At 48.2% G+C, this 23,866-nt stretch overlaps 2 protein-coding genes across 7 annotated transcripts; one reads left to right on the top strand and one right to left on the bottom strand.

Moving 5' to 3' along the window:
- The first annotated feature begins 9,208 nt into the window (after window positions 1-9,208).
- On the top strand, window positions 9,209-11,869 carry LOC131209286 (uncharacterized). Of its 3 annotated transcripts, none has more exons than XM_058202319.1 (5): window positions 9,209-9,975; window positions 10,169-10,435; window positions 10,539-10,733; window positions 10,952-11,135; window positions 11,268-11,869. In XM_058202319.1, exons 1-5 carry the CDS (start codon window positions 9,255-9,257, stop codon window positions 11,641-11,643), a joined length of 1,743 nt encoding a protein of 580 aa, XP_058058302.1. In that variant the 5' UTR covers window positions 9,209-9,254; the 3' UTR covers window positions 11,644-11,869. The 3 variants fall into 3 exon arrangements, with proteins under 3 accessions (XP_058058302.1, XP_058058301.1, XP_058058303.1); XM_058202318.1 differs by having other exon boundaries at window positions 10,539-10,760; window positions 11,268-11,868; XM_058202320.1 differs by having other exon boundaries at window positions 10,539-10,760; window positions 10,952-11,130; window positions 11,268-11,598.
- An 890-nt stretch (window positions 11,870-12,759) lies between these two features.
- Window positions 12,760-17,647, bottom strand: LOC131212760 (endothelin-converting enzyme homolog). Of its 4 annotated transcripts, XM_058206764.1 has the most exons (6): window positions 16,437-16,539; window positions 16,227-16,318; window positions 15,864-16,140; window positions 15,255-15,772; window positions 14,771-15,189; window positions 12,760-14,709 (listed from the first exon to the last, which is right to left on the bottom strand). In XM_058206764.1, the coding sequence occupies exons 3-6, from the start codon at window positions 16,138-16,140 to the stop codon at window positions 13,554-13,556; spliced, it is 2,370 nt and encodes a 789-aa protein (XP_058062747.1). In that variant the 5' UTR covers window positions 16,227-16,318; window positions 16,437-16,539; the 3' UTR covers window positions 12,760-13,553. The 4 variants fall into 4 exon arrangements, with proteins under 4 accessions (XP_058062747.1, XP_058062745.1, XP_058062748.1 ...); XM_058206762.1 differs by lacking the exons at window positions 16,227-16,318; window positions 16,437-16,539 and adding an exon at window positions 17,538-17,647; XM_058206765.1 differs by lacking the exons at window positions 16,227-16,318; window positions 16,437-16,539 and adding an exon at window positions 17,538-17,647 and having other exon boundaries at window positions 15,876-16,140.
- Window positions 17,648-23,866: the final 6,219 nt, after the last annotated feature.

Genomic DNA, 23,866 nt, shown 5'->3' with positions numbered 1-23,866 from the left:
AACCGCCGGCAAAAGGATTAGGTGAGATTACATTAAATTTAATCTTATTAGCCAAAGCAGATACCATGATAACACACGTAATCGTAATTGTTAACGATGCCATAAGTGTACGTGGCGGTAGGCACGGCTCGGCACGGCTCGGCACGGCTCGGCTCGGCGGTCTGCAAAGCCCAAAGCCCTTTCGGCTGGCCTTTTCGTTTTCCGGCACGTTCGTTCAATTTCTCTCCGCCCGCTTTGGCCACTTTGGCTACGGCACGCTCCGCGTTTTCCTGCGAGGCAGTTGAACGCAGTCCTAGAAACGGAGCATTTTGCATACGAGTCGTCCGGGTCTGACACCCATTCCCGTTGATTAGCTGACTCGAAACTTGTTCCACGCGAGATAGAGTGGCCTTTTTCCTGTTTCCTGCCCAGGGGTATCGTCTAGATCTTCTGCCGGCATATATTCGGTCAGCAGGCAGTCAGTTTGCTCATGCTAATTCTACGTTTCAGTAGAACAATTCATTATGTGAAATATTTTACGAATATAATCAAAACGATGAGTATACGCGATAGCAAGACTCCAAAAAGATTGTTAACATCGATTCAGTATTTTATTATAATTAAAGAAAGGCTATAAAATCTGAATCTTTAAAGTAATGTTTGAATGCAAAAGCAAAATTGACACAATTTATATAAAAAAAGTGGCAGACCTGCCATCCTAAAGATCAAACATTCTCTTATACCTCATCGATTAATTTTTCTTTAGTTCGAAAAACGTAAACAAATGTTTAATAGGCAGAAAGAACAAAATTGTGAAATGAGCATCCTCTTTTTCATGGATAACATTAAAATAAAACTTCTGGCCACTCAAAGATGAGTTCGCAAACTGCAGCACCCTGAAGCGCTATACGTCCTTAAACCGCTTCGTAAACGCCAGCAGCCCATAACAAAGAGAATAACCGACCCAGAAAGGGGTTCCAGTACTTTCCAGAACTAGCGAAAGGGTTCCCAGAAGGACACACCAAAGATGATGCAATGCAACGTGCGAAAGAAAGTTCCGCATTCCGACGACTCGACACCCAATTTGGCAGCGACGGGCTGCTGCTATTCTCGCAAACTTTTTGATCTGATAAAAAGGAACGTAACGTAACATCGATAACATTTTAGCTGTTGGCAAGTGGAAACAGTGGATGTGTAACGGAATGTTTCGCCCGTAGCACCGTGAAGTAACTGACTTTTGCAGTACCGACCTCGTCCAGTTTCATTATCATCCGGGGTGCGAAACAGAATCCGAGCAGTGGCCCGAGAGGACTCACCACCAAGGACGTGCCTCCCCCAAGTGGTGTACTATGACATGCTGATGCTAAACTTACTTTTGCGGAACGTTGCCCACAGGTCGCCCTCGCCAGAAGTTTCGGTGCACGAGAGAGGAACTCGCCGGTAGAAACGAAACCAAAAACAACAACACAATTTGGCGAAACTTTCAAACGCTTCCGGGAAAAAGTGGCAGAACAAGTGAGATCATGTGCACCGTTTATTGGTTCACTGTTTAGTTGTGCTACGGTGCCGGGCGATTTACGACGATTTTATCGATGTTCACTCATTTGTTTCGGCATCTTTTTTCCATGCCAGTGATCGGTTGGCTTGTCACATGTGCCTATTATTGCGTCAAAGTTTCATCACTGCCGCACTTTGTGTTTATTCGTGTGGAATAGCTGATCTGCAAAACTCTTAACTTGATAAGTTGTCGGCATCGGTCGCGTTAGTAAAGCATAAGATATTCGAATATTTGACAAAAACACCAAACAACGCAGTCTTCAAGCTCAGGTTCAGGGTTGATGTCTTGTTTTGGGGGTTTAAAGCCCTCTATAAACGACGAGAAATGTTCAACCGTTGAGCCTTCCTTCGAACCGGTAAAAGGCCCGGTTCCGTAGTTCGTAGAAGAACGAAAAACCGAGACCGTAGATGCGTAACGACTTTTCCCCTAATTTTGCCCGCTTCCTAAATATCGCCCACGGCCCAGGGAAACCCCAATTTTCATCTCAATCCTTTCGCCCGGGGCCCGTGGAAAACTCCATTATGGTGCGCGATCGTTTGCGAATAAATGCGAATGCGTTTTGGAAGATGATTTGTCTAGCGCGGCTTCACCGGGCGGCTCGACCTCATCATGCCAATGCCCGGCAAACTTGGCTACGAAGCCGAACCGACCGAGGCTCTACGCAGCCTTCGGAGGCCCCGGACATTTCCACCGGAGAAAGCACCAAAAGTGCTCGGCCAAACATCACCATTGGCCGAGTGATGAAGGTTTTTATTTTCACGTTTCCGTTCCCACCGAACCGGAGAGAGCCCACGCTTTCCGCCGCCGCTGTCACCGCCGTCGCCGTCGCCGCCACCGCTGGCGGTGGAAGATTGATCGAAGGAAAATTTCAATTTTCGGTCCGATATTAAAAATAATGACAAGCATTTATCCTTTGCCACGCGGAACCAGACGGTCCGCGCCTTGGTGGCGTTGCTGGCTGGCTGGCCGCTAATGCAGCCTTCTGTTTCCGCCGCCGGCGCGGGAAGCGGCGGATATTCTCTGAGTGTTTGTGGGTTTTCCGTCCAGGGCCACGGGTGCGAACGGAAGATGAGGATGAGTTTTCCCGGCTGTTGAAACATAAAAAAGGACGATGATCGCCAAGGATGGGCGGAGAGGATAAATATGAAAATCGAAACTCGAGTGGTAAATGAAAAACACATTTCCCGCAACACGACGGGTGGACGAGGTACCAACCTCGGGCATTCTCCGTCCGATGCGCGACAGGACGTTGTTTTCGGGGAGGTAACGAGTGATCTTCATCAACAACCTACAGTCGACTTCTAACTACGTAGAAAAACGAAATGCTCTACTTATATTGCACTTTGAACAAATACATAGATAATTAATCCGTCCGTCCGTCTGACTTAATTCGTACTGGTTAAATGAACCATTACCTAATTTAGATTACCGAAATTAAAGATATGAGGCATAAGCTGGATCTAGCATCTATAACCATAAACCAGATAAACTATACGTAAAGGTACCTGGAGTTAACTTGAGTTATCTAAAGTTTTGTAACTAGCCAGTCTGAGAATTTATCATTGATGGCCACAAAACATAGATGAGCAGATTTTTGTAATTAAATATTGAAGTAGTCAAGTTTTCGCAAACATTTCAACAAACGGATTTTGTTTCCGTTTTACTTAAGAGGTATGTTTATAAATTTTTTTTGGAACAAAGTCAGTGTGCAAAAGTGCAACAAAGAGTGCAAAACTTGGTGCTTAATAGGGCTCTGTCCGTCCTAATAATAATACATAGTAATAATAATCATAGTTACATAAATTTTTAAATTACTTTATTAAACCTGAGTGGAAGTTCCGATTGGTACAAGCAAATGCTACAAAAGAGTTACAAACTCAAAAGTGTTGAAGTACAGTTCAGAAATATCGTCCTTCGTCGGAATTCAATATTCATTTAACAAATCTACAGTTGAGAAAAAGTTCAGCTTCCAGGGAGAGAACAAAAAATAGATAGAAACTGAGATTCACATCCCCCGTTTGGAAGTAAAACCCATCTGCGATCTACTAAAGGACTAAACAGTAGCTACAGTGAGCGTTTAAAGGCAAAAAGTGGACCAAGCAACAAACGGACACCAACCGGCACCGTTTCGCGTTTTGGTAAATTGTTTAATTTGTGACAAAGCAAAAACATTTGAATTGTTAAACCTGATTCCGTGGCTACCGATTTCAGTAGCGCGGGTTGAAGTTTTGTCGATTGTATCAACACGACGAGTGCACGTGGCCCAGCTCCGCAGGCCACATCCTGATGGTTTCTGACGGTAAATGGGATTGGCCAGATCAATCTCCAACGTTTCGGCACATCGTGCCCCGCCGGTGCCTCCCAAACAGATGCAAGGGATTTGCTTTGGGCAATGCCTATCGACCGCAAACCAATGGCCTCACCGATGTCATCATGCCGGCAAGTGGAATGCGGAAATGGGTTTGTAGCACAAAATCAAACACATCTTGAACTCGGGACGGACACACAGGCACTCCTGGCTTAACCACACGCTATAGGCCCCGTCGTCGTCATGAAGCATCATTTAATGGATTGAATGTGGTTTGCGTCAACCGGTCGTTGCATTGCTGTCACCTATATTCCCTCTCGGTCTCATTTTTCTCTCTTCTTTTCTCTCTTTCTCTCTCGTTCATATCATACTGTCCCTTTGCTCGCCCTTCAGCAGCCCTGGGCTATGTTATTCTAAACGTGAATAAATGTGGAAAAAATGGCTCGCCACCGGAACCAGTTTGCTCCTTGCTGGTCCGAGGGAAGTCCTGTGTCCAGCGTGGATCGTTGCACAGGATGCACTTTCGGGAGCCGTACCTGAAAGCTGTAAGCCCCAAATTCGTACCGGGAATCGGCTCAATTACGGTACGATTTGCCTGAACGTTTTCGAGGGCCCCTTCATGCAGGACGACCATGCGGGCTTCCCATTAACGAGTGCGGCCGGAAGTGGGCGACCCGTACCGAACCATCGCAAAGTCACCGATCCTGCCATTGACCGACGGATGGCAACGGATGAGATTGCTGGTTGCGTAGTCCGACCGTGGTCACCGTGTCCGATTGCTATCAGAACGGGGCCAGTCCGGCGTTCGGAACCAATATTTGGGTGATCCCTGCGCACACGGGAAGTGGTTCCATTATTGTTGTTGTGGCAATGGAATGTGGCAATTTTCGTAAATGTGGTTCTCCCGATACGCGTTATTTGCATATTAAAATAAACAAACCACGGTACCGGTGAGCAGCGAAACGTGATGGCCAATTGCAACCGTCCTTTCGGAAGGAAGCTTTACGGCTATCCCATGCGCTTGATGCTGCCCATCATGTAGCGTGTATTTCATTACAAAAGGAAAACTTGGTTTAACGTTTTTCCGTCGTAATGTTAGTTAGTCACCTATCATGAGAGTAAACCGAAAGTTAAGCACGTGACATCATCAAAATATGTGATCTAACATATTTAGTTACAGTTACATATTTAGTTTAGTTACATATTTTATTAGTCTTGTTTTTCTGACAAACGCCTCATATTTACCTCCAAGATTTAAAACTAGATTTATCAGGTTCTGTTTGGTATTTTCGTATAAGTTTAAAGACTGATGGTTTTTGCTCAAGCTAGTTCGACTTCAGCGTCTGACTTTAGCGTTCGCCATAAGTGGTTTAGCAAAAAATATGCTTCGCGTGAAACACACCAAAAGAATGCTTCTTAGATTTATGCTTTACGGCTTTATTTTGCCCCAACGCGTTTCAGTGAGACGAAAGATTAATTTGGTTCGGTTATTTCAGCATCATGTCGAACCTAACGCAGTATCATGCGCTGCCAGAAACAAGGGTTCGCTCGCTTCGCATTCTAACCGATACCACCTCATAGAAAGGCACCCCTGGCTGGGCACCCCTCAGCCCGTCCAACCCAGCCAAATTGTGACATATTTATGACCGTTATTAAAATTCCCGTCAAAAACCTGTCCATCTCGAGTGATCGAAAATGGGGCCCCGGCTGCGTGGAGCGAGAAAAATGAAGCTAAATTGGTTGTAATGCCGCGATGAAAAACAACCACCCTTACATGCGCCCGACGGGCCCCCGGTCCCTGTCCCGGTCGATGCAACAGGCGAAAGAATGCACACGCAAGGATGCAACGATGCCACCGACGCTGTCCGGACCGCGCAACAACTACATTAGCCAATGGAGTTTCGCTCGCCCGCCACGGATTCGGGAGCCATCTGCGGCCGTGGAACCCGTTCCGCGGCTGCAATTTATGATGTCGGCACGATATTATGCTAATAGACTCATTAAAGCATGCCAGCATGAAATTAACATGATAAAAAACAGTAAACAAAAGTTTTGCAAACGCGCAACATCACGATGGTGCTTACACCGTCGTGGCCCCTCAGCTCGTGCCTTTTGCCAGCTCCACCCAGTCGGTCGGTTCGGTTTGGCATTCTTTCGCATCCTCAAGCATCTGTGGTGTCAGCATAAAAGCGTTACGCGCTCTTGCATTCGCTATTTAGAAGAAAATTGTTTGAAATTTCGCCGACTTGGCAGCTATCCTGCACTAATTTTACGATGCAAGAAATATTTAAAGTATTCAACAATCTTGATAGATAATGAAAAAAAAATAAACTAAAGTTCTAGTATAACTATTTAAGGTAAGGTTAATATTTTTAATAAGGTAATTTTAAGATTTTAAGAAATTTATAAAACTCCAAATGCAATGGGAATACGAAATTTTACTTCATATAGCCAACGCGCTAACTAAAAATCAAGAAAAACAATAAATTTCGTATGGTTTTGCAGTGTTCAGCATGATATAAACAACATTAAAACGCCGTTCCCATGGTTCAGTATTGTTCGGGTTCCACAAGTGCCCCATCACTCGCTGCACACGAATTATGCTCCCGAAACCGATCACTCATTGTCGGCATGTAAACGATCCGATGATGAATTTGCTGCACCGCTGCATCGACTCGAAAGCTCCTCGCGGGCATCAAACCGGACAAAAAAACGGCATCTTCAAACTGGCGCTATAATTTATGCTTCGTTTTTCTTCGCCTCGCGATCCCCACGGGCCCTCCAAACCATCGGCCCCGTGTATCGCGCTGTCCGGGTGCCGCAGGAATGTTCGCATCTCATGCCTTGTCTTGACTGTGACCGAACATCGTCGGGAACAAGTTCAACTTTGCACATCAAAGCGAAGTGATTCATCATCGGTTCACGGTGGCAATTTTGATGCTAATGGGAAGTAATAAAACAAAATCTCTTACACGACGCCACCTGTAGGGAACGGCGATCGCTACCCTGGCGTTGGAAGCGCAATGTGATGTTTGATAAAATTTACACCAAACCCCGAAGTGCAAGGCCCTGTTCCAGCAACAAGCAGCATACACTCGAAGGAGCAACTTTGTAATCAGCGTTCCAGGGCCAGAGCATTCCTGGTCGGGTCTTCGGGCTATTTTTCAAAATTATTGTCATCTTCGATGCGGTAGGTTTCGGGGCCGCCGGAATGGCGATGGGCTTGCTTCTGCTGTTTATTTATGTGGCAGCCACCACCCCGACGATGGTCGATTTTCAATTTACATTGCGCTTAAATCTTTCGCACACCTGTGGGAAGGTGTTTTCAATTTACCGAATATTTTACCGGCCAATTTCGTATTCTCGGACCGATACTTATAACGTACCCAATTGAATGATAATTACATTGTCAAAATCCATAAGCTTTAATTAAAAATTTCTTTATTTTTACAAAAAGATTATGATGAATCAAATTTAGGCAAACTAAAAGAAACCTTTGTTTAAAAAAGCAAACATTTGAAATGTATGTTCAGTTTTATTTTATCATGGTTCCAGCTTTCGAAAATAAACCGACCGAACCGGTGTTGATAAATTTAATGAATGAATCAATTAAAGTCATTCACTGTTGAAAGGGTTTCGATGTTCCATTTTAATCGCAGAATTCAATGCTTCTACACACAACACGAGCCGCGAGTAAAACCATACCACGTCGTCTGTCGTCTTCAGTTCAACTTCTAACGCTTCTAATCTGAAATGCGCTTACACGGGTAGCACTGACTGCACCATAAATCTGTTACAGCCTTTGGCAAACGCTTGGCCAGCCTTCTGGCACTGCTCGCTACTGCGGAACTATCAAATTCCGCCCCAATCCCGTACGTCGACCCAAGCCGACAAGGTAACCACCGGTGGTAGTAAAAATAAATCGAATCGAATCGTAACTATTGATTGCAAGCTGTTCGTTAGTTAAATTTGAAATTGATAGATAATCCACCCAGGTTCGGCCCTGCAATCTGTTCCTGGTGCAGTGCAGCGCATCGAAAACCACGAATCATCGTGTACCGGGTTTCGGTTTTCCGGCGACTGCACGGTAAAGGTGTTTACTGGATTTTTCTCTTCCCGCACCGGAACCGGGTACCGAGCGGGCACCTAACCATATTCGGATCCAACTTCACCGGCGGTCGACTCTAATGAAGAGGAAATCGCCAATGATAACCGACAAGAAAACCGAATCACTCCCTCATGTAATCCTCCTATCGGACCGCCGTCCCGGTCCGTTAGGTGGTGATTTTTCAGAAATAAAAACCCTCCAGCAGGAAGCTGGAAGCTGCGCTTCGTAGCTCCAACGGGTCCCGGAAGGACGTCGAACGCCCTTCCCAATCCTTCCCAGCGGACAACAAATTGTTGCACGTACCATTCCGGTCGGATTCCCAATTCGACCGAATGCTACGGTCCAGTCGCCGCAGCCACCAAATCACGGCCACGGCAACTCCACTCCAGAGGGATCTGCTTCCGACCAGGTGGTGGTTTATCAGCGAAACGTGAGAAAATTACCGAACCGGGACCGGGACCACTGGCTGGCCAAACGCAAACTGACAACCGGGAATCGGATTGTAAACAAATTTATTTTCATTCTCCCATTCCACGCCGCTGACGTTGACGTCGGGTGATCCGGAGACACGGTCCGTTAGTCACACCGAGTGCAAGGTTGCAAGTGGCCACCGGAATCGATCGCTGCTTCGATGTTTTCTTTGCCCTTTGCGGCGTCGAAGATCGCGATGTGCGGTTATCAATCCACTTTCTGCTGACGATGTGCCGGAAGACGGTTCGGTCGAAGTGGAATCGAATAATTACCCATTCCTGTGGAGTGGTTCGCACTGGAATTGGGGATGGTTTTAATTGATGAAATTATTTCTCCAGCGCCAACGGACACTCTGACACGCTTTTGGAGAAAACAACCTTTGCCAATGATCCAGTTCCGTCGAGTGACTATGATTCGCGTTCGGAACTAGAGTTCGAGGAGTACTGCAGTCAAGATTGCTACAGCATGGAGGTCTATAAAACATCCGTAGTGTCGTCGACATTGAGTGCCTTTCCTGGTTTTGTACACAAAAAGTACGACGAAGTATTTTCGGATTACTTTTCTCGATCGATCGAATTACATCTTCAAGTTCTCAGCCACAGCTTCTTGTTCAATTTCGGAAACGTAGATTTATAGAAATCTAGAATAGAAATAAGGATTCCGATTCCCGGTTACTTTACGTATCACCTCCCGGTGCGACGTGTATTTACGATGCTCCGGGAATTCTACGACGGCCCACTAGGCCTCTGGTCGAAGATGTCAGTCAAACTGTGCGCTCGATCGATGTGCGTGGATTGCTTCCGTCCGCAGCAAGGTCGGCTGTCAGTGTCATGAGGGCGACCGATGATAGTGTGGGCATCGCCGTCGTGCTGCTGCTCCTAGCGCTAGGTCTTCTCCCGGGACCCATCAGCGCCGATGGCTCCCACGGCGGCGTCCGTGGCCAACCGTTCCGCTGCGGCCAGCGACCTATTGGGGCGCCGGGCTCCATCACCAGTGGCACCGCCAGCTGGCCGGGTCAGTTTCCCTGGCATGTGGCCCTTTGGCACCACGCAGTGCAACAGCTGGCGACCATTGCCTACGCCTGTGGCGGGTTCATCGTGGGGCCCCGAGCCATCATCACGGCCGCCCATTGCGTAACGAGCCGGAGCGGGTATCAGATGGCCGCCAACGAGTTGACGGTTCGCGTGGGCCTGTACGAGCTGCTGGCCATGGCCCGTCACTCCCAGGAGCACCGAGTACAAAGCGTCCACCGGCACGGTAACTACTCCAGTGGGTCCCCACGGCACGATCTGGCGATGCTCACCCTGCGGACGGTGCTCGAGTTTGACGAGTTCGTGCAGCCAGTTTGCCTGTCAACTGGACCCGGACCCGGAAGTGAGCGGATATATGGGTTCGTTTCGGGTTGGGGCCTCACGGAGGGCGATGTCCTTCCGCGGACTCTCCAATTCGCGGCTATGCCCGTGGTAAGCCCCCTTCAGTGCCTGGCAAGCGATCCGCCTCTCTTCAGCCAAGTGTTGTACGAAGGAATGTTTTGTGCCGGTTGGGAAAACGGTAAGTCGCTTCTGCCATCATTTATTCCAAAATTGGTATATCTTGTAGGAATTTTGCGGTTCCGATTTGGACGATATAATAAGCGATTAAAATCTACAACAAATTAAGCTAGGAAGCAACATAAACGAGAACCAACGCTTTATTAGCTCCAAAGATCAAAATAAAAATACTAATTTCCAGCCACGTGTTCCAGGAACCAATGTTTGCAATGGCGACAGCGGAGGAGCGTTTGTGGCCAGCATAAACGGGAGCTGGACCGCCCTGGGCGTCGTTTCGTTCACCGGGCTCCGGGAGGACTCACCGGCTTCTCAGACAACCGCTCGGTGCAACACCAGAAGTCTCGCTGGGTTCATCAGCATTGCGAGGTATTTAGACTGGATCGAGACCACCGCACGCACGGAAGCCGTAGAACTCACCGCACAAGCCACCACCACGGCAATTGAAAGGATTAGCGAACGAAGTAAGTGACGCTCACAGTGCCCGATTTGGATATCCACCGCCGATCGGTAATTGAAAATTATTTTTGCCGCCTCCCAAAACACCTCATCGAACGCGCCGCCAAGTGTGCCGCCGATACCGCCGGGCATGTGGCGATGAGGAGTTCTCATATCTGGCGTACGTGGCGAGATCCGCGGATCGCGTGGCGGATCGGGTGAACCCTCGGAACCCGCGCTTTCGCCCGGTCGTGATTGATTGCTACGCCGTGCTGATAAGTGACCGATTTTTGCTAGCCCCGGCCAGCTGCTCCGGAGTAAATGGTTCACGCTCACCGGACAATGGCGCAGGTAATACTCATCCGACGGCCCATCGACGACCACACAGTGGGGGTGATGTACGATGTCCCGGGATGGCGATCCACTCCGGACCGCAACATAATAAATCGACCAATCTCAAATAAATCACCTTCGACTGTGTGCGGGGCACGGGCACCACGGACACACAAGTCACCGTTTCTTGCTCACCCGAAAACTCACAGGCCCTACGAAGGAGCAATTCATTATCGTCGAGGCCGCCGGCCGGGCAGTGGACCATCGTATAAAGATATTCCATCAACACCCGAACTTTGTCAACAACAATCCGCCAGCTCACGACGGCATCGGCCGGGAGGCACCCAAGGAGCAGAGCAATCTCGCACTAATCGAACTGGAACGGAAGGTATCGTAAGTATCGCTCACCGGGTTTTTTGGGGGGTCACCCAGAGAAGTGGGGCCCACCCGACCCGGCCATCACGGTTGCCGGAATTGATTTGTTTTTCTTTTTGTCCGGCTGAAAATTGAAACGATATTTCTCAGGCTGTCCACCTGTCAGTTTGCGTGCCTCTGGTGGCCGAGTGCCGACGGCGATCTGAGCCAAATCTTTCTCTACTCGGCCGTGAACGTGTCCGGCGACGGGGCGTCGGAAGGCGAGCCCCCGGAGCAGGGGTCACGGGAAAGCCCGATGGCCAGTGCCAGAACGGGCGTAAACGTATGCTACGATGAGCTGCTGGCACCCATGGTCATGGCCCGGGTCCCGGGTGGGGAGACCGAGAGCGACCGAGGGGACCATTATCGATTGGTGGGTATTGTCCTGCACCGGACCTGTGCCAGGGTACGGTTTATCCGAGTCGCGCCCTTCCTCGAGTGGATCGAGTGGATCGTGTGGGACCGGCGGACCGCCAGCGTTCAATAGAGCCCGAACCCGACGTGATACCTTCATTTAGCATAATGCCCGATGGGGAGCTTATGCTTCTGATGGACGCCGAACCCTTCGAACGGACTCGTATCAATAAATCACCATGCATTTCTGCAACATTTACAAAGCAGCAATACCTTATCACGGCAATTGTCTGATCCGAGCAAATACCGGATTTTTAGTGGATGTCCGAACAAATACCGATTATATCAGGATTCCAAGATCCAGAACAGTTTTAGGAGTGAAGTAAAACATCCTTTTTGCATGAGAATCAAAGAGTGGACTTTTGTTACTAGAGAGAAAAATTGGAACTAATGATTATTTGGCATCTTTAAATCTTTAGAAAATAACGTTTATGAATAGTTTTAGGGGTTGCTCCCAAAAAGCTCCATTCAAAATAGATAGCACGTTAAAAAAGATATTCTCAGCTCTCACTGCCAGAAAATTAGTAGAGAAGTCTTCACATCCGTCGCATCAGTGTAGTGTTGAACATCAACAACCGGATTTCTTACGCGACTTTTTTTCTATGTAAATTCTCTCGTTTTATCCAAATTCTGACTCCATTTTCTAGAGAACCTCAGGGTCTAAATGTGATCCGAAACAGTATATTCGGCTGAGTTTAATCTGTAATACCTACGCTCTCAGCAATACCTAGATGTCCACTCAACCAATGTCTCGACGTGGAAAAAATCAAACTTCTGTGGCTAAATCTCTTCGATTTGAAGTATCTACTTTTGTAATTAATTCTTACTTCTGCACTGCTCATCGGATCGGATGTTTGCTGGACATCGAGTCAGATATCCCGATGGAACGAAGAAGGCAGAATCGTATCTCTGGCGCAACGGAAACAAAGACTTAAAACAACACGTAGTAGTCAAAGGTAGTAAAACCCCGGAACGAATAAAAAATGTTTAAATTGTATGTGACCACCGCATGGCATTAGGATTCCCAACAACCCTTTTTGAGCTTAAGCTGTAAAGCTAAAAACGTTGGCCAATAACTGTAATGAGACATAAAGTTCGTTTTCATACTTACATTTTATCAGTGGTAATAAATTACAAAACATTTCTCAAAGCCAAATTCAACACCCATTCGTGTGAACAGTTGTACATTCTAAGATAAGTATTATTTCATTTTTGGTTTCCCTCGTGAATGTATAAATTGTTACACTGTCGTCTAATAGGAATTGATTTAATTTTAAACGTTGCAAGTACGTCACCCTACAGCACGACTCCGTGTTCTCCCGCTTCGGACCCATCCTTAGATTACATATTTCTTTTGGTTTCGCTCATTTAAGATACCATCACAATTAATTAATCTTACGCACACTAGAAGTTTGTAGCTGTTCCGGGTTTTGCAAAGATCGAATAACGATATAAAATAAGGTAAAAATGCCCGCCGTGCCACAATCGTACCGTCGCCGATCGTGCCGCACTCGAAGGATAGAAAAATCGTTAATAAAATAGTGGAACTTTCGGGTTGTCCGCTTGTCGTGTTTGGCTTTTGACATCCGGCATCTGCTTAACCTACAAAACTTACATCGAACAGCGAAGGATGGGAACCTCCGCGAAGACTTGCTCCGACGGCCTTAATTGATATCGACGCAGTGGTTTGACCACTGCAAAACACCAACTGCCTCCTGTTTCCGCGGCCAGAGTGCTGTCCTATCCTATGCTTTGTGTGTGACTGTGTATAATTTGGCTTGCAGGAGATGAAATCTTCTTCTAACGCCGACCCGGCCACGTGTCAAGCGTAAAGTAAAAGCATCACAAAAAAGAGGCGCGCTCCCATAAAAGAGACCACCGAGCGGCGGGACGAGAAAGAACGGAAAAGTTTGTACCACCACGTGCGCTTCGTAGTCCTGGTCAACCGTATCGGGCAGGCGTTTAAAACGCACCCGAACCTCCCTACCAGACCTCACACTTCTCCACCGGATTCATGCCCGTGCCTGCCGGGCAGTTGAAGGTTTCCGAGAACTCTCGCAGGTTCGACAGGGGCCCTATCACGCGGAACTTTGGCGGTGAGTGCGAGTCCTTCTCGATCTGCAGCGTGGTCGTCTCGTCGGTGACGGCCGAGCACCAGACTTGGGCAAAGGACACGAAGAACAGTTGCCGGTGGGTCATGTTAACGCCCGGCAGGGGCAGCGTGTCCGTGTCGGTGTAGCTGCTCTTCTCGTTGTTGATGTACGCGTGGAACGCCGCCTTCAGACCGCCGTTGTCGGCGATGTTCTCGCCCATCGTCTGCTTGCCGTTAATGTTCTTGCCGTTGATCTTGTACGCACCGTACTGCTGGTTGAAGCACTCGGTCTGGTTCTTGAACCGCTCGATCGTCCGATTGTTCCACCACTGGTGCAGGTTACCGACCTTATCGTACTCCCGGCCCTGGTCGTCGAAGGCGTGCGTCAGCTCGTGCCCCATCACCACGCCAATCGCTCCATAGTTGAGGCTCTTCGAGCTCTTTATGTCGAAGAATGGGTTCTGCAGAATGCCGGCCGGAAAGACGATCTGGTTCTTCGTCGGGGTATAGTACGCGTTGACCGTCGGTGGAGTCATACCCCACCGCGTCTTTTTGACCGGTTGATCGAGCTTCTCCAGGTTCTTCTTCAGGCTGTAGATGTTGTAGTTGATGTTGTTGTCGAAGTACGTCTTCGGGTCAATGTTCAGCTCCTGGTACTTCCGGTCCAGCTCCTCCGGATTCAGAATGTAATCCGGGAAACCGATCATATCGCTTATGGCGTCCGCCTTCTCCACCGCCAACCGGCGCGTCTCCGTGTCCATCCAGTTCAGGTTTTTAAAGTTTCCCTTAAACGCATCCCGCACCTGGTTGATCATGTCTTCGGCCTGCGGCTTCGAATCACCGTGAAACACGTCCCGCACGAACATGGCACCGACGGCGAAACCCAGCACATTGCTCGTATCGGACACACAGTATCGCCAGAGCTCTTCGCCACCATCCGATCCCATCAGGGCCTTTCGGAGACCCTTGTACGCATCGCGGAACGCTTTCGTCAGGCACGCCGTTAGCGATCGTACCGTTTGCCACACCAGATAGTTGTTGAGGATGCTAGAACAGAACGTCAGATCGGATCAGATCGAAGCCATAACCTACCCCACCGTCGACTTACATCTTCTTTTCGTCCGTTGCCGTGTACTCCTTCATGAGCAGGTTCAACTTCTCCAGGTACTCCGGTGCGTAGACGACGACCTTCTCCTTTTCGGTGATCTTCCGGCGCACCAGCCGGAACGCTTCCTCGAAGTGCTCCTGCCAGTTGATGAACGGCGCTTTCTCCTGCAGCACGGCCAGCGTCATCAGATGGTAGAGTGTCTCCTCGTCCCGGCGCATATCCTGCGGTGTGGTGATGTTCGCGAGCCGCGTCTCAAACTCTATCACGTCCTGCATCTGCCGACGGGCATCGGTTTCGTCGGCCCCCAGCAACACCGACACCTTCGTCATGTAGTCCAGGTAGGCAGTCAGAATCTTGACGTTCGCCGTTTTGTTCAAGTAGTTGTCTCTCGACGGGAGCGTCAATCCACCTTGGTCAATCTGGAAAGTGAGGAGAAACGGGTTATCAACCAGCGGCTCTCAATCAGCTACCGTTAGCCGCTTACCTGTATGATATGCTTGCTAGAGTTCCTATCGTCCTCACCGACGGCCCACCCGAACAGACCGCCCATGTTGTACTTGATCTGAAGCGTTTGTAGCGTCCGTTGCAGGGACCACTTCTGCACGTCGAACCCACTCGCGTTGGCCGTCACATTCCAACCGCCGATCTGCTTCAGCAGCTTCTGGAGCGGTTCCGCCCCGAGCTTCTCCATCGTTTCGTCCTCGTCCAAACACGACTGGTAGTAGAGTTTCGCTTTCTTCTCCGCCTTCGACTTGAACTCGGAAAGTGGCCGCTCGAGAGCGTTCTTCAACACCAGCTGATTCTGTTGCTCCAGCTTCCCGAACAGTCCCCACATGGACTTACCCTCCGGGATCGGGTTGTTCTTGATCCACTGATTGCAGGAAAAGGCGTAGAAGTCGTCGCACGGGTTTACCGACCAGTCGATCGAGTGTAGTATCTCGCTGGCCGCAAAAATGCAGTGATGGTTCAGGCAGGGCATTTGCTCGTCGACACCGTACGCATCTAGAACACGAAACAGCGTAGAAGTCGTTATTTACATTGTCCCGATTGTTGACACTAAAAATAGACGTCCGCCTCACGAGCGCCGCCGTACCTTTATCTTTACCGTTGCCGACGTGCGGCCGAACGTGCAGAATCCGTGTGCTGTCGTTCGCCAGCAGACTGCTCAGCACCACTATTAGCACGATCGCAAACATCAGCAGCAAGATCAGCACCTTCTCCAGCTTGCTCCGGGCGTTCCACAGGGACGTGCCCCGGGCCGCATGGTACCGGATGTGCATCGTTGGGCTGCGGGTGGTTTCGTTGATCTGTATCGACCCAACACTGCTACTGTCCTCGTCGGCAAACTGGGCCTGCTTATATCTGGTCATCTGGTGGAGAGAAGCGAAATGCGCGTGATCAATGAATCGCGATCGGGACAGTTGATGATGGGCACTTCGTGAAGCACGATCGCTACCTCACAACTCAATTTCACTAATTCATCACCCGACAGCTCGATACGCTAACGACGAACTTGGACTTGACTCGGAGCATCATTCTACTACACTTCTGCAAAATAATGCTTTGACGTTTTCAACACGACCTCCGAGCGACCACTTCTCTCGCCCAACCGTCGTAACGAACTGATCGGTCCGACTCTAACCCTCGCGACCACAACCATACTCACGAGAGATCGTGTGCCGCGCAATGACGCACTCGCCCGACGGACTCGGCGGCCGAGAGCGCCCCACACCCGCTGGCCACCGGTGCTGGCGTTCGAACCGCCGGGCAATTTGTCTAAACGGGCCAAAGTCAACGATTACGTAGTGCTTAATTCGCGGTATTTCTCTATCGCGGACCGGCGAGGTTCGCGGTGAACTCTATATCAACGATTAGCGGCGAGGGAATACACCAACATGTACGCAGCTGCCCTGTGCCCAACCCTATTACGGATTTCGCATCTAGCACCGCTCCCCCATGGCTGTCGTGTTTGTGGCGGAATTTGAATCTAAACAACTCGCGGACCCCGCTTCGGCAATTCCCTGCTTCCCTCCCACCGGGAGGGGCTGACCTGTTTAGTAGAGGCGTCTTGACTTCGAAGCGGGATGATGTAAATAGACACCTTAATTTACTAGCCACGGCCTAATGGACGGTCGGTACGTGCCGTCGCAATTTGGCTTCAGTTCCGCGGAGTGATGGACGATCCAAGCCGCATTCCTCGTGGAACATTCCTAGCGAATCCAGGGATCGCAGTGCAATAGCATTAAGCAATTCTAAATATTTTAACACGTGTGGTGTGCTTTTCGCAAAGCACTGGCATTCACGTCAAATGTGTTGAAACTTTACAGTTTTGATAGCACCGAATCGTTATTGGTTAACTCGTTTTTAAAATGTAAAGGATTCCAAAGGGAGGGATTTGTTTCCCAGTTATTCTGAATTAATGACTGTCAAAGCTACAACTTCCGTGCAAAGCTACAATTAGTTAGGTTTATTAACTATTAATTAACTTTACACAGGCAGGCAGAAGTGACTCAACAGAGCAACAAAAAAAGATTCTCCCGCTGGCTCACGGCTCACCTTATCAGTAACAACACACATATGCACGTGTTTCAGTACGGAACGCAAAACGTGGCCCCTGGTCGGGAGGTTTTTGGTCATTCGAATCACGTACTACTTAATTCTAGTCTAAGCGACAGAGTCACCAACAGACATTTTGACGCTGAGCTCTAATGTAGTATCATCTGTTGAGAGGAACTTTTGGGAAGAGGCCTTTCATCGCCACACTCACCTGGACAGACATTGTGGAATGAATTCAATATCCTCCGGACAGTAGCTGGATGAGTGAGTCTGATAAGCAGATGGGGTGTGTGCTATCGCTGGCTGGTTGTCCTGTTCCCTATCGATCGGCACAGCTCCGCTCAGCTTTTCAGTAGTCCGCAGGGGTTCTATCACTGAGCATATGGCATCGGAATGCTTATCTTACGGAACACTGATTAGAGCCACCAATCGAGGGCCTACCATATTGCACTCGCTGTGGTCCCGAAGGCGCAACTGCACCGGTCCACTATCTGGTTTCCGGAAATTAGATTTGTTCAGTAGCTAAGTGCATCGTCCTCTTGGACACCACTAGCTAGCAATAGTTCACTTTACGTCTCACTGCCGCGGACACGCAGCATCACTACGTTCACGCGAGGTGGTCTTCACGTGCACCCGTTCTCCATGTCCACCATGGTCGATGGCACGTTTCCTGTACCCAAACACTGGCACCTATGGACGTTCCTGTCGGTGGCAATTACTTTCCAGGAAACGCCGTATTCGCTAAAATCTAATCTTTCCCTAAACAACACCACTGGCACTGGAGGCTGTTTTCGGCCAGTCCGAGGTCGTCCGCAGCAGCGTTTGTGTTTGGATGGGGCCGATGAAAATAGTTTGCAACGGGCATGCGCCACTACCGTCATCCGTACGGCGGCTGCGTCCGGTTCGAGCTGTCAGTTCGAGCGGCATCGCCGGAGCGGAGGGAAAAGAAAATCGCGTCAAAGGCCACACACGCCACAGTGCCGGGAAAACGGTGAACCAAAACAAACCCGGCCTCACCGCGGACCCACGGCCACTCCCCATCCCGCGGTCTGAGCTGTCAGTTCCGAGCGTCAGTTCATAATCAGCTGGAACGGGACCATTTTCGAGCGGAAAAGGATCAATGTTGTGAAGGGTTTTATTTTGAAGGTACGGATTCAAACCGAAAATAGACTCTCAGTTCGTGCCACGCTTTCGACAAAACATCCGTTGACCTTTCGCAATTGCTATTTGTATAATTAAAGGAAAGCGAATTTGTATATTGGATCTCTTGAACACGAAACGGCAAATATTGTCTTCACAAACGTGTTTAGTACATCAAGGAAAAAGTGTTTTAATAGCTATTATTGATTTTTTTCATATTTCTATGCTTTATATAATAATATTAATTTTATGTGTTTCAATTTAGATAAATTTTTGACTTTGATGAAAACGACAGAATTTTATAGATAGTCTTATTCTCATTTGCAATTTAGTTTATGAGTGGTAACCCCTGTCTTTATTTATTCATAGTGCCACTTGAAATTCTTATAAGAATTTAGTTTTCATTTATGAGTTTATTGATAGCTTTGCTTTGGTCGTATATTTTATTTAATAATAACTCCACAACTACTTTTGTGAATAAAATATTGCTCATTGATAAGAATTATGTTCCTAAATTATTTTTTTTTAGATATATAAGACCCTGTAGACTATTTCTACAAACTTAGTTCATTCTAAACTAACTGCTAAGTCCAAAACTGAATAACTATTGAATGTTTACAAATTTAAACGATTGATGCATAAACAGCTGAAATGATAAGAAAGTATTTCATTCTCCTTATTAAACGTTTAGGTAGACTTTAGACGTGTTACAGACATCATTTGGTTCCGATGGCCATGTGCCCCGATACCCCTCAATCGTGGCACTCACACATCAGCGAGTCCTTCGAGTTCCGCTCTGACGAAGTGAGTTGTAGCTCAAAATGTTTGGCGGGGAAAATGGTGTCCACTCTCGCTCGTTCGCTCGCTCGCGCTTCCGTTTGCTACCGAACTTCATCCGAGCAAAATTCAAGCTCCACGAAATCACGATTCGCGAAAACGATTCGAGCAATCCGCTCCGGCGTAACTTCGGATGTCCTGAGACATTGGCGCGCGGCGTGGTTCCTCCAATTTGCAAACGCCGCGATTACGTATCTTTCGCCACCGTCGTCGTCGCCGAGAACATGAAACTAGGACAACCCTACTACTACTACTACTACTACTACTACTACTACTACTACTCAACCTACTACTTGCCACTACAGCGCGTACTACAATGCTCTATTGCAAGTTGGGCCAGCTTTTTTACCGGCTATCTTGAATTCCTCGCACTTTTTGGGCCACTTTGACTTCTCCGCGCTCAGCCTTCAGCGAAGCTCGCCCGTCACGCTCCAGCAACTGGCCACCGTGGGCGGCTGTACATTTATATTCCTCTTTCCGGAATGTGGGGTGCAGTATTTTTTACGGTTTGGCCTACCAACTACTTCCGTTCGGGTTTCTGTGCCAACGCCAACCCCTTTCGGTGGGAGGCACTTGCAACGTAATGCACCATTGTGCACGGTCGCTGCACATTCATGCTGCAGTCGCCGAGAGTGCCCGGTTGCAGCGCCGGCACCGGCGTGAAGATGCAATTCAGTATTCAGGTATTCATAAAATCCAATAATGTCTGATGACACCACTCGCCTCGATGCTATTTGTTTCAGTTCGCTCTTCATGTTCTGCACCTCGCATGGTCCATTACAGTGGACATAACTTTGGACCGACCGAAGGCATGTTTGAAATAAATATTTATTATATTTATAACTAGGATGCGTTATCCACCGTGTTTTGTGATACTTTAAACTGTAAATGTATCATTCAAGAAGATAGCAAATTGTTTTCGATCAGTTTTATGTCGAAATTGGAAACTAGGAATTTAAAATTGGGGTTTTTCAGAAAAAAACCATTAATACAATTAATTTTAGAAAATTTACAGTTAAATGAAAACAAAATCTCTGTTAAGCAGGTGGTAAAAATGAAACAATTTTAACAATGGGATTTATTTCGTCTGTCTATGAATGTTAAAATATTGTAAAAAATTGCAGAAAGTATTTCAGAATGTATTTTAAAGAGTAAGAATTTACCTTCCGAGCGGATAGGTAGTAATACATTTTGCGATCTACTCCTGTGGTCTACTACTGAGTTCCTTAATTCCGAAATTGATGAGGAAAACCCATCAAATTTTATTAAAAAAAAGTCGATGTTGCTTGTTGATCCTTACCATGGCAAGAGAGCTTCACGAATCGCATCGGTCTGGCCCCGTGTTTAGAAATCTGATTACCAATAGTTTTGATTGTTGCAGAATCTCTGAAAATAACTTGTAAAGGCGTTTAAGCATTAACGTCACTTACTGTCTTGTAGAATTTTTTATTTAATTTTAGAATGAAATAATAGTACCAAATAAGCATGATAGAAATGGTGTTGAAATAAAGAAAACCTTGCCTTCGAAAAATGGAAAAATATATATATGGGGGCTGCATCAATCGTTGCCAGCAGTACGTGACCTCCACCATTGAACCGGATTCCGCAGTTGCCTCCGTTCTATGAGGAGTCCTTTATGTTTTGGCGCAGATTTTAATAGGAAGTCAAAAATCAATGTGACACCCCGCGGTGTCATCACGTGCGTCACAATACATCATCAATGCGGCTCCACGAATAGCGATCCGTTCCAGATCCAGAACCGTTCGCATCGAGCTGCGAGCGGCCAAATCTAAATCATGGACAAAAAAACTCTTCAAGGCAGAAGCCGAAGCCGAGCCGATGGGATCCAGCTTCGACGATCCTGAAACGCAATACTCTCGACGCGTGCAGCACTCTCCAGAGTGCGTTCAGACTTTTGATTATATGTTGTACGGCCGTGCCCTTCTGCCGGCATGCTGGCGCTACTGGACACGCTCTGTCCAGCCAGTGACTGCCCGGCCATCGAAGCGCAGCGCTAGCAGGTCCGGTATGCGGCCAACCGTCGCAACCGACCTGGACGACGCCAGCCGGCGGGAAGCTGTCGGGCCACGGGGATGCAATTCCGGTTCCGCAGCCTCACGTTTCCGGTTCACAAACGTCGCACCAACGGGCCGAGTGCCGGGCCGAGGCCCGGGGTGGGAAAAGAAAGGCCATAAAGGACTCGGGCCGGCTCTCGGACCGCAGTTGCCGCGCGCAGCGCACTGCGAATGCGGCGCGAGCGGAGCACGGGTTTGATGACCTAAATATAAAGTCAAATAAAAGCCGGCAAAAGCTTTTTCTTGTGCCCTTCGCTTCCGGTCGCAAAACTCGAAACTCAATTATACGATGCATTGTACAGTCAAATTCGAACTGTTAGCTTACCGCCAGCCACCGGCCGGCCGGGAACGGAACGGGACCCCTCCCGAAGAGCCCAAAGTCCTTCCGCTTTCGGTTTGCTCATCTGTGCAAAGCTTCGCGCGGCCTGTCGAGTGACAGGAACTGTCGCCCCTTTCTCTCGCGAACGGCGGAAGTGACGACGTTTTGCGCCGATGTGTGTGCCCAGCCCCACTCTCCGGGGTTCCCTTCCTGCCTTCGAAGGACCTCCACTATTTTGCGACGGACCGGCCGAAATCGTGGAAGTGGCGATCCGGCTGGCGGGCCGGGTGACCCAAACCACGGATCGTGTTGCACACGTAGAGTTTCGTCGAGGGTGCGGCCAGCCCAAAACGTCGGTGATGTTGCTTGACGTATGCTCGAGGTTCCCGCAGGCCGCTGCAGACCGGAACCAGCAGCAGCAGCAGCAGCATCAGCACCATTAGCCAGGTCTGCACCGCCCGCCAGGAAAACTCCAATCACGGCAGCTGATTAGTTTGTACATGAGCGCCAAACCCGCAGGCTCGCGCTCGGTTGGGGTTTGCGGAAACTTGCAGTTAGTTTCAAACTAAACGCGGTCAGCTGCAGCATTTCTGGGCCCCCCCGGTGGTGAAGCATCGCGTCACGCGGCAAGGATAAAGCCAATCGCACGCCCGCACCGTGCGTTTATCGTGCCCGTTCCCGTGTGTGGCGAGGCTTTCGGCGGAACTTCCTACGACGAAGCTGAGAGAAATTACTGTAAACTGTCTGTTTTGGAAAGTCACCGGTTTTGGTTCGGCAAAAAATGATCACGTCGAATTCGGTGGCAACACTGTGCCTTCGGAAGCAGTAGCATTTAAAATCATTTCACCTTTCCACGGGGGCTATTTAATAGCTAGAACTAAGGCGTGTTGTGCATGGCTTCTTCGTAAAGTTAACCTTTATGTGGCACTTTGATTTCTTAAAAAATCCTCAATTACGCCTGAAGGTATGCAATGAGAAATACTACAGGGTATTTCGTTAACGATGCATGATTTCATTCTGGTTGCAGAAAATTGTGAAATATGAAAAATGTATTTCTAAGGTGGTAGGTCGTCAACTCATTCGTCAAAAGCACATTTCATTGAAGCTTATTTCCACCTCAGTGGCTATGTTAATAATCAATATTGTGGTTCTGAAAACCCACAGATCGTGTAGGAGAAGCCAATTCACCCACAACGAGTGACTGTTTTTGCGCGGATGTGGATTTTGGCTGATTGGTTCTTGGGCAAAATTGAAGCTGAGAACTTGGACGGCACTACGTGCCATACTGTGACAGCCACAATCGATATTATTTTATGCAAACAAATCAGCAACTATTGACACCCTCAAGACCCACATTTAAGTTGTTATTGCCGAAATAGGACCAGCAACAATAGAAAATGTACTCAAAAATAGGTCGACCGAATGAGCTACTGCCAAGTCAATCAGGCTAAACATTTCACCAAAATTGTTTTTCACAAAAAATGGACCATCAACCATTAAAAATATTCAGCTGTTTTTGTTTTATAATCAAATAAAACCATGCATCGTTAATGAAACACCCTGTATATTATTGCTTTCTAGGTTTTTATGTTAACTTTTATAAATGTGAGCCACAAAGCTGTAGATGACGACTCTATCGCCAAGCTTCCACAGAGCAGATCCATTCCTTATTGATCGACATTTAATTACTGTACCTTAGCGAGAGATTTCACTTTATTCCATGCATCGAAATGAATTAATGAAACGACTGTCCCGAAATGCCGATCATACCTGAAGTAAATCCCTGTGCAGTCGTGTGCACACACTTACCGACAGCCACTAGGAAACTCGGAGCCATTTCTCGAGTGCTGGTCAATATTATCGAACAGTTACTTCACAAACCAACCTTACGGATTGGTATCTACTTTTGTCCGCTGGTTACAGTAACAGTCACGGGCAAGACGTTCTGTCACAGTTCACAATTCCTAAGCCACTTGGGTTGCATTTTCGGCAGAAGTTTTAGTTGCGGACCCGGCAAAGCGATGAAGCTGTCGGACCGCGACGGGTTTCGCTCGCCGATGGTGAGAGTAATTTGCATTCAAAAGGGGCCGGATCGTTGAATTATTTAATCGGCATCGATTTTCTTCCATTGGTTGATGACAGTCAAACTTAGCAGTGCTGGACGGAGCC

Source organism: Anopheles bellator, chromosome 2, assembly GCF_943735745.2.
Source record: "Anopheles bellator chromosome 2, idAnoBellAS_SP24_06.2, whole genome shotgun sequence".
Taxonomy (NCBI): domain Eukaryota; kingdom Metazoa; phylum Arthropoda; class Insecta; order Diptera; family Culicidae; genus Anopheles; species Anopheles bellator.
Note: the sequence above shows the minus strand (reverse complement) of the source record. Positions and strands in the feature narration are given on the sequence as shown.